Source organism: Mandrillus leucophaeus, unplaced genomic scaffold, assembly GCF_000951045.1.
Source record: "Mandrillus leucophaeus isolate KB7577 unplaced genomic scaffold, Mleu.le_1.0 Scaffold836, whole genome shotgun sequence".
Classification (NCBI taxonomy): Eukaryota; Metazoa; Chordata; class Mammalia; order Primates; family Cercopithecidae; genus Mandrillus; species Mandrillus leucophaeus.
Window position 1 is genome coordinate 1,170,179 of NW_012109097.1, and position 10,674 is coordinate 1,180,852.

Consider the following 10,674-nt stretch of genomic DNA (forward strand, 5'->3'; position numbering starts at 1 on the left):
TTGCCGCCCCAGCATGTCGCCCCTTTAAAGCCTTCTTGGTCTCTCCAATCCCAAGAGTTCCGCGGGACCTTGCGCCGCCGGCTATGGCAAAAACCTCAGGTGTCTACCCGCATTTCAGGGCGCCCCAGAGCGTAGGCGGAGTAACCCAGATCCGGTAAGTCAGTCAGCAGCCAGGAGCGCCTAGCGCCCTGCCAGAGCACAGATGGCTGGGGAGGCGCGCGGATTCCAGGCCTCTCAGCCTCCCCAGAGCGCAAACAGCGGCCGGCTGGCGCCTCCCGCAGTAAGTAAGTGGCGATGCCAGGACGTACACATTCGCCAGCTACCTGTGCAAACAGCGTCCGTTCTCTCCACTGTATGATTGTCAGCTTCTTTGGTGAGTGCTGACACCAAGACAAGCATAGACAAAGTGGTCTGCACACCCTCCTCCTCCTCACTCTCCCCCACTGGCTGGCCCGGCCTTGTACTTACAAGTCCACTCTAAGAGACACCTTCTAGCCACTTGTTTTGAGTCCAAGGAAACAAAGGAAGCACGGGTTGTGCACCGCACGAGAGAGTTACTCTCAGGTCTGCGCGAAGACAGGGAATCCCGGGCGCACCGCGGGCACGGGGAAAAGCAGCCTCTTCCGCCTCTCTGGACCAGCAGATTCGTGCATAAGGATGGACGAGGGCAGAGAGGGAAGCAATGAAAGAAAATAAAAGATAAAAATAGGGAGGAAAAGGTGAATATTTCAAGGGCCAGAGGGCGGGAGAGATGGAGCAAATTCCCGAACCTGAAGTCCAAGTTCTAGAAGTTGGGTGATAAGGTGGAGCTCCTTAGTGGGCGCGGCGGCTGTGTGTACAGTTTATTTATTTTTTAGTTTTTGGATTTTCTGCCTTGAACAACTAAGCATTAAACATCTACCGCAAAGATTTAGGGGATAGAAGAGAGAAGAGGCAATTGCTGGGATCAAAACTGATGCTAAAGGCAAAGTCTGAGCCAATGTCGCTTCTCACAAACTCTGAATTTTCTGGGCTCTCACGCCCCACCGCTGGGTCTCCTTTGCACAAAGCGCCCTGCGCTGGAGCGGGAAGTGGGGAGGGGACCAGGTCCGCAAGCCGCGGGCGGAGCAGAGAGACAGAGAAGAAGTGGCAAATTATCTTAAGTGTTGATTCCCTAGGGTTGGGGGAAGCATAGTGAATGGGGCAGATCCTGTAGCCCCGACTGGCCGGCTACTCCTCCGTCATCACTGGCGGCAGAACTTACACTTAATGATCTTCTTAAACGCGTTTTGAAAGTCCTTGTTGAAGTATGCGTAAATGACCGGATTAAGCAGAGAGTTGGAGTAACCCAGCCAATTGATTATGGCGCCCAACAGCGTTGGCATGTGGCAGCTGCTCTCGCAGAAGGGCAGAACAAGAGCCACGATGAAGAAGGGCAGCCAGCAGAGGATGAAGGTGCCCATGATGATGCCCAGCGTCTTCACTGTCTTCCTCTCTCGGGCCAGGGCCATCTTGCGCTTGGCATCGGCGTTGCGCTCATTTTTCCTCTCGAAAGAGGCGGAGGCACAAAGGGTAGAACCAGCCTCGCTGGGCAGAGGCAAGTGCTCTTTGGAGTTGCCCACTCGGTGCACCTCGATCACCTCTAGGGCGGCGCCATCGTCGCCTTGCCTCACCGCGCCATTGGCGCACAGAGCACCCCCTGCCTTGCTCTCCACGCCCAGCCTCCAGTTCCTGCCCCCCGACTCTCCATTCACGCTCTTCTTGGGCTGCGGGGTGGGAGATGCTCCATGACGGGTGTCGGCTCCGGTCTTCTCCACCTTTTTGACCGTCTTGCGGATGCGGAAGCGCGCAGCTCGGAATATGCGCCCATAGAGAACCAGCATGAGCAGCAGCGGGATGTAGAAAGCTCCGAAAGTGGAGTAAATAGTGTAGCCGTGGTCCTTGCTAATGGTGCATGCGTCGGGGTCCGAGCGGTCTTCCGGGGTGCGCCAGCCCAGCATGGGCGGGATAGAGATGAGGAAGCCAATAAGCCAAGTGAGCGAGATGAGCGCAGCGGCGCGCCGGGGCGTCCTCTTGTTCACGTAGTCGATGGGGTCCGTGATGGCCCAGTACCTGTCCAGCGCGATGGCGCACAGGTGCAGGATGGATGAGGTGCAGCACAGCACGTCCAGGGCGATGAACAGGTCGCAGGTGACCTGGCCCAGTGTCCACTTGTTGAGCACCTGATACAGTGCGGCCATGGGCAGCACTAACACCGACACCATGAGGTCGGTGACCGCCAAAGAGCCAATAAGATAATTGGCCACGTTCTGCAGGGAGCGCTCCAAGGCGATGGCAGCCACCACGCACGCATTGCCCAGCACCGCGCAGAAGATGAGCGTGCCCAGCAGCAGGGAGGTGATCACTTGGTAGCTGAAGGTCACGTCGGAGATACCAGTAGTGTTGCCGCCGGTCTCAAAGGGACCCGGTGGTGATGTGGTGTTGTTGCCCTGACCAGGGCTGAGCACATCCATGCCTGCGCGCCCGGCGCGGGAACGGGGAGGGAAGAAAAAGCAGCGCGAAGATCCGCCTCGCCCCTTCCCCTGGGGTCTTCCCCCCCTTCTCCTGGGAAGTTTCGGAGGAAGGGAATGCAGGCACCCAAGCAGGAAGTTCTTACTGCTTCGGCGAAGGTATCTCTGAGAAGCAGCTTTCAGGCGCTCCCCGGGCTCGCGCAGTCCAGCGCGTTCAGAGGCTCCAGCTGGGAAACTGGAGTTGGCCTGAAAGCAGCTCCAGGATCTCCGGGCGGCGGAGAGGTGGCTGGAACGTCTGTCTGTCGCTGTCCATTTTACTTTGCCGCTCCCAAACTGGCTGCCGGAGGAGCTGGAGTCTCCCCTCTAGCAAACAGTCTCCAACCCCAGAAATATCTAGAACCGAGAAGCCCCATCCTCCACGGTCACTCTGTGACCCTCCTCTCCCTGTTTCCTTCCTTCCCTCTCTCCCCCTCTCTCCTCCTCTCTCTTCTCTCTTTCTCTTCTGCCTCTTTCGACCCCCTTCTCCCCACTTGCCTTCCCTTTCAGTCTCGCTCTTCCTCCTCACTTCCCTTTATTTATCCCTCTGCGAGTCGCTTCGAAAGCCAGGCTCCCTCCCTCCCATTCTAACCCTCCCCTCCTAATATTTCCCCAACCCGAGGAGTGCCTCTTTCCTCTGGGTCCCCGCCCTCCTCTCCCTCAAGCTCAGCGTCTTTGCCTTCCAGTCCCTTTTTGTCAACAGAGACTCAGAACTCACTTACACACACCGGATCCCTGTCGGTCAGACCAAGGTTGTAACAGATAAACTCCTCCTCCAACCCAGTCAGACTGGGGAGGGGGTATTCGGGGGGAGGGAATTCCGACTACTCATTGCCTCATATTATCTGTCAAATTCTTAAATCGTGTCAGCATCCCTGAGTGGCAATAGGAGATGAGTAAAGGAAGCACAGGGAGCCTGAATGGGAAGGTGAACAGTCCTGGGTCAGTCTCCCAATAATTGCTAATTGAAGGAAGAAGACGGAGTGTGTCTCGTTTTTAAAAAGTTACCTCCCTCCGTTCTCGCGCCACTGCACTCCAGCCTGGGCGACAGAGCGAGACTCCGTCTCAAAACAAACAAACAAACAAACAACAACAAAAACGCTACCTCCGTTATCATCTAACAGTCAGACCGGATTCCTTTGGGGAGGATATTGCCTGTGACTTTTTTTTTAACCTTGGGGAACTAGGAGAGAACGAAATTATAAAGGACGTGTCAAAGGACAAGGAGAGGTAAACAACTGCACCTCGAAATGAAGAACAAAACTCAATGTGATATATATTCTAAACACACACACACACTTTTCCATCACTACTACACTTGTAATTTCGGTGACACTGTCACTTTGTGGCTAGCAAATTCAGGGATGGAAATATTTTGCATATGTGTTTTAAGTGAAGCCTGGCATTTTATATGGCCGTTTGCACTTCCTACCAGAGCCTGCAAACCTCTGGGGGAAACTTGGTGGAATCCCTGTTCGCTAGCCGGCTAGCCTCTCCTATCTCAGAAACTGGGTTCAGCACCTGGGACAGCTCTAAGCAATAAGGGTTTATGTCGCCACCTTCTGGCAAATGTTTTAGAGTGCCGTCTAGAAATAAAGCAAGTATTGAGGAAGTACAACTTCTTCTAGAAAGAGGAAGACAGTTATTAAAAGAAAAGGTAGCATTGAGTTTTGTCTCCTCCCTATTTTCTTTAAAAATTGGTTTTAGTGCCCTCTTTTGCTCTGAATTGCTCTGAAACATATTATTATATGTTTTAGCTTCCTTCGAAAGCCTGAAGTATCTGTCATTCACAAGTTCTAACTGGGAATGCCATTTTAATAAAGCTAGGCAAACACTTTCACCTGTGTTGGTTTTAACATTGGGAAATGTTAAATCATTGAAAATAAAGATACTTACATGGGTTTGTTCTAAGCTGTTTCCTTTAACAAGAAAAAAATTTAATCACATTTGAGCATTGGTAAAGAATGGGACTTCTAAGCAACTACAGTAAACATACCATACAACATTTCATTTATACATCCTGACTGCATGCCTGAGGTGAAAGGAAAGTGCAGAATGCAGTCTCTGACTCTGGATAACATGCACAGATTCACTAGAGATTGCAATAATCTTAATATTGTGTTCATATCTGAGCTCTGAATTCCATAGCTCTGAATTCTCCAAGCCCAAACAAAAGAGCAATCACCAAAGCATCCAAAAGAATCTAGTTGGGCCAATGCATTACAGTACAGGACAGTGTGTTTGGATAAGGTTTTTTTTTTTTTTTTTTAACAGTTCAGTTCTGGGCACAGTTCCCACTCAATCATTTCAGCATGCCACCACAATGAGCCTGCCATTTTGATGATTCATTGCACTGAAAAGAAAGAGATAAGTATACATGGTCATGCTGTTTACAGACTCTGAAGAAGTCTTTTTAAGATTCGTGAAGGTATCTATTTCCACTTCTAAAGTCTCTTGACAAATACAGAACTATATTTACAGTTACGGTAGAGCTGGAGGTCCAAAAATTATAATGGGAAAACATTTAAAAGCTGAATCCTCTAAAATTAAACTTTGCAATTATAGTTGAGACTATAAACAAAGTAAAATGAAGGAAACTTAAAATTTAAGAAGCAAATATATGCATATCAAGAACATAATTAAGAATTGTGTCAAACACACATGTAAATATGTAAATCACAAATAAATCAATAAATATGTTAGAATTCTGCTTTCATCTGTTGGATCCCAAATAGTTTAATAACTGACAAATTTATTTTTTCTCATAAAGTTAAAATGCTGTAAAATCTGGGATTAATATTCCTGAGGTCTAGCATTTGTTATTCTGCTTTAATATGCTATGATGCAGAATTTACCAAAGTTTATAAAAATCCAAAGTAATTCAAGTTTTTTCTTAGAAATAATACATGTAATATATCAAACATTTTATTTCTTATACTTTAAAAGTTTTTAAGGCACACTTACGAATACTAGGAGGGAAATAGAAGTATGAAAGTATATAGCACTGACTATGGTTCCATAGTCTGCAAGTGACTAATAGATATTTATGTTTAACTTTTTTAAACTAACAATACTGTGATATATAATGATATATACAGAATGATAATGCATTTCTTCATTTTCACTTAGCCAATTCTTCTATGTTTAACTCTTAAAGATACAGAATACTAAACATTTCTTAAGTAAATGCTGCAAACCGAAGCTCCTGCATACAGAGATGAGCTCTTATTCTTCAAGGCCTCTAAAGTTAACCTAAAGAAAAGCAAGCTTTGTAACGGATATTATTGATGATATCATTTGGAAAGAAAAATTCTAGTCATTCTGCCTTTATTTCTTTTTGAATTTACTAGATGCCAGCATAAACTTGTCAGGTTATGAATTTAGGGTATGATACATCATCCATCATGTGAAATTTCTCTAAAATCATTTTTAAAAGATAAATATTTTTAACATTTTCACAGGAAATTTGATACACACCCAGCATTTCAATGTAATTCCTTGACCAGGGACACAAACTAAAAAGATTTAAGCTAAAGTTTTGCTGTGAACCTTGAAGCCCTATCATTACTGAAGGCTGGTAGTTGGAGTTTCTTGGTAATTGATATGTTTGCCCATTATCCCCAAACTATGGTTGATTTGTCTTTATTACTGAAGAAAGAATCTATATAGTAAAGAGTTGAATATTTGCTTATGAGATTATAAAACTCGTTTCTAAAAGCTCCTAATGAAAAAAAAAAGTTTTTTACTTTTTTTCATGTAATTAAAACTAGAATCAATTATTTTGTTAGGTTAAAAACATTATTCTAAATTTAATTCTTCCCAATCCCCAAATACTATAGCAGTAGGGCAATTGTGTTTTTTTCAGAACTGTGAATTTTGATTGGAAATGACTAGGAGAAACAACTTATACAAAACTTTTCCTTAGATAATTTGGGAAATGTGGTCTTCCGATTATCAGTGAAAAGATTCAAAAAATGCAACAAACATGCCAAGAAAATAATTTTTCTTTAAAACAGCATGGGTTGTTTTTGTATTGTGTTTTCTTGACTTTTTTGTTGTGTTTTGCTTTTTTCTTATCTAATCCTCACTATATACCTTCCTCTAATAATATCATTTCGTCACTGCTTTTGCTCCCTGTCAGGCACTTGCAGGCCTGGAATTGCACTGGGTTTTCAATGATAAAACACAAACAGTGGAAGCGTCAATCTCCGCTTTTGAGAATTGTCAGGTTGACTTAGTGCATTGAGTACACATACTAAAAGCACAGTACATAAAGAGTGAAAAAAACGTATAACATGTATTTTCTATGCATGTGACTTGAACAAATTAATTAACCCTCTTATTCCCTCAGTAATGAAACTAGTATAATAATAGACTTGTGAAGATTAAACCATTTAATACATTTCACTGGCTCATAATAAACGCACAATAAAGATTAAACAATAATACCAATAATACTGATGTAAAGTAAAAATATTAATTCTCTGTCTACTGATAATTGCTCTAAAGTGTGGAAAAAGAGAGCTGGGTGGCCTTAGAGAGTGAAGATTGAAAAAACAGTCTCTTTCAGGCAAGGATCTATTAGGAAAGCAATTTGCATGTGGAATGTTACATTCTCCCCATTCTTTAAAGTATTTGGTAAGCTTCCAATTCTCTGGGAAATTCTGAGTAAAAGACAAGCAGAAAACAAGATGTGTTTGCTGCTTTCAGAGACTTCTTTACATAATCAGAAGTTAGTGAAGGGAATAAAGGAACATGCCAATGAAAGTTCGATGATCAATATTGAAAAGGACTCTACTCTTTCCCTGGAAGTTCATCCATTTGTTCAAAAGCATAAAATAAGTATTTGAAATTATTAGGTCCTAATAAAATGTTTAAAAATTCAGTAAAAACCCAAAGAGAGTATTTTTATTGTGAGAAATTAACAGATCTATAGTGACAAACATTAATACATGTACTTTTACAATGCTGTCCTTCTGTCAATATTTTTATTGTTCACTTTTGAAAGAGTAAGAGCATAGCTGGGATGAGAAAAATGTTTGGAATGCTAGTTCAAAATTTCCTATTAATCTAAAGATAGCTGGAAATTAAATTCAGTCTAACAATTTTTGAAACAAAATGCAGTTACTCTGTTTAACTTAACAAGAGGTGGAAATGCCCACATTTTTATTTTCTTTGGCAAGTGACATTTTTGTTGCAAAACTTAAATTGGTGCTTAATATTACAGAGTATTTTAATGTTTCTATACAGCATGCTATTATATAAATGCAATAATTGTGATTATAAAACACTGGTCTAAAACTGTGTCATTTGGTGTATTGAAGCAGTAATGTATGTGTTGGTTGAATATAGCCACTCAGGGCCACAGTTCTAGATTCAAATAACTACTCTGCAATGTACTAGCCTTGAATTGTTTCCTTAATTTTTTACATTTTATTACATATTATATAGGATTTACTAAAAATATAAAGAATAATATAATAAATGACTGTGTGCTTAAGAAAAGCTTTTAAAAATAGCATTGATTCAATTGAAGTTCCTGTTTACTCTTGAATCTAGTGTTTATTATTCTCATGAATGTCTTCGTACTTTTATATCATATGTATGTTTCACTAAGCAATTTAGAAATGGTATCATTCTATATACAGTCTTTTGCAACTTTTCTTTTTTGCTCAACATTATCCTTATGAAATTTGTCTGTGTTGATACAAGCATCTCTAGTTCATTTATTGTCACTGTTCTGTGGATTTAAATTGTATGAATAGCGCCACAATTAATTATCCAGTCTCTGGTTAGATTTTGCTCTTATAAATAACACTTCTATGCACATTCTCGTGTATATCTTTTTGCATCCATGTATCTTAGAGTAGACGAGATTAGCACTTTTCAAATAAATTACATGGGGATCCTGTTTGAAATGCAGATTTCCACACAGTAAGCCTGGGGTGCAGCTCAAGACTCTGCATCTCTACTAAGTTCCCAGATGACACTGATATTGCTGCTTTATAGATTAGAGTAGCAAGGATCTAAATATACTTATCGAGTCCTAAGGCATGACCAAATTCTACTTGACTAGATAAAACCTAATTCTTCTCCATACTGGTAATATAAAATTTCATAACCACTGCTGTGGGTTTCAGTTGTGTCCCCTGGGAGGATAAAGGATTCACATTCTCTGTGAACGTGACCTTATTTAGAAATAGGGTCTTTGCAGATGTAGTCAAGTTAAAATGAGGTCATACTGGATCAGCGTGTGTTCTAATCCAGTGGCTGGTGTCCTTATAAAATCAGGGAAATTTGAACACAGAGAAGAAATACCATGTGAAGACACAGAGATACACAGACACAAAGGAAAGAATGCCATGTGAAAACAGAGGCAAAGATTAGAGTTATGCTACCACAAGCCAACGAAAGCCAGACTGTTGGCAACCACCAGAAGCTAGGACAGATGTATATAGCAGATTCTCCCTTAGAGCTATCAGTTTGTGCTGTAACACTTTCGTCTCAGACTTGCAACTTCCAGAACTGTAAAACAATGCATTCCTGTTGATTTAAGCCATCCGGTTTGTGGTGCTTTGCTGTGTTCCTAGCCCTTGGAAACTACTACAACCATTAAAAAATGGTTTACATTCCCATTGTTTCATCAGGGCTGAGTGTTTTTTCATGTTTCTTCACAGTGAATTACCATATATTCTAATATATATTCATATATTTTGATCACATATTTTGCTTATTTTTAAACTGGTTCTTTTGTTGTTTGTTGTTTTGTTTGTCTTAACTTACTGAAGTCCATTATCTATTATGGATATTAATAACTTCTCCCTGTAGTTCTGTCTATGTTTGTTTAACATACTTTGAGGACATAATAGTAGGTACATACAGTGTTAGAATTAGTCTATTACCCTGCTGCTTTAAATAATTATCGTCTTTATCCCTAATAACATCTGTTGTCTTAAAGTCTACTTTGTCTATACTAATTTTTTTTTGTAATTTTTTGCCTACTATATATTTTTCTATATTTTAAATTTCATCTTTTCAGTATCTTCAAGTTTTAGGTGAATTTCTTACACAAGTACTTTCTTTTCAAATCTGAAAATCTTAGTTTTTAACTGTTAAGTTTAGTTTTAATTTTATTATGACTATTCCTATATTAGAAATTATTTTTAGGCCAGGCATGGTGGCTCACACCTGTAATCCTAGCACTTTGGGAGGTCAAGCTGGGCGGATCACTTGAGTCCAGTAGTTCAAGAAATATTTTTAACCATATTATTTTATGTTAAAAGACATGAATATACTGTGTATTTGGTGCTTCTCTTATACTTACTCTTTGCTTCTATTCTACCCAATAAGTATAAAATTAATTTTATGCTCTATTGCATTATTATAGAAATTCTACACTCTATTTCTGGATTATCTTATAATTTTAACATGCATAAACAAATTAAAGTATAAAGATTATTTCTACTTTTCACTACCTTTCAAGCTATACAAATACCTTTAAATACTTTAACTCAGATCACCCCCATCTTCTAGGGTATTGTGAAATAATTAGTTATCTTGGTTTTGACTTTTACTCCATTAATTAAATATGATTATTTCATTATTTATTTCAGTATGAATATGTGCTTTTACTTGCCCACATGTTTACTAATTTATTTAATCATCATTTCTTCTTGTATCTCAGCTATTTCTTCTGAAATTATTTTCCTTCTGCCTTAAGAATATCATTTGGAATTTATTTTACAAGGGTCTGTTACAAATCTTAATAACTCTTCTATTTTTTATTGACTGACATTTTTATTTCACCTTCATTTAACTAAGTACACAATTTTAGATTGATAGCTTGTGTGTATATATCTACACATACATATACACATATATATATACACATATATACACACACATATATACATATATACACATATATATACATATAGATACACACACATATGCTTCTCAGAACTGGAAAATATTATATAATATTATTTGCCTTGTGTTGTTGTCACTGATAAAAAATAAACTCTCAGTTGTCAGTAATGTATAAGAAATCTTCCTTTTATTCCAGTCGCATTTAATATCTTTTCTGGTAATTACTGTGTTCTGAAATTTCACCTTAATATGTCCAGATGTGGATTTTTGTCCTTAGTTT

General features: G+C 40.5%; 1 protein-coding gene across 1 annotated transcript; it reads right to left on the minus strand.

Moving 5' to 3' along the window:
- Positions 1 to 819: 819 nt before the first annotated feature.
- Positions 820 to 3,286, minus strand: HTR1A (5-hydroxytryptamine (serotonin) receptor 1A, G protein-coupled). The gene is made up of 2 exons (XM_011968277.1): positions 3,248 to 3,286; positions 820 to 2,882 (listed from the first exon to the last, which is right to left on the minus strand). The coding sequence occupies exon 2, from the start codon at positions 2,490 to 2,492 to the stop codon at positions 1,224 to 1,226; it is 1,269 nt and encodes a 422-aa protein (XP_011823667.1). The 5' UTR covers positions 2,493 to 2,882; positions 3,248 to 3,286; the 3' UTR covers positions 820 to 1,223.
- Between the last annotated feature and the right edge of the window lie 7,388 nt (positions 3,287 to 10,674).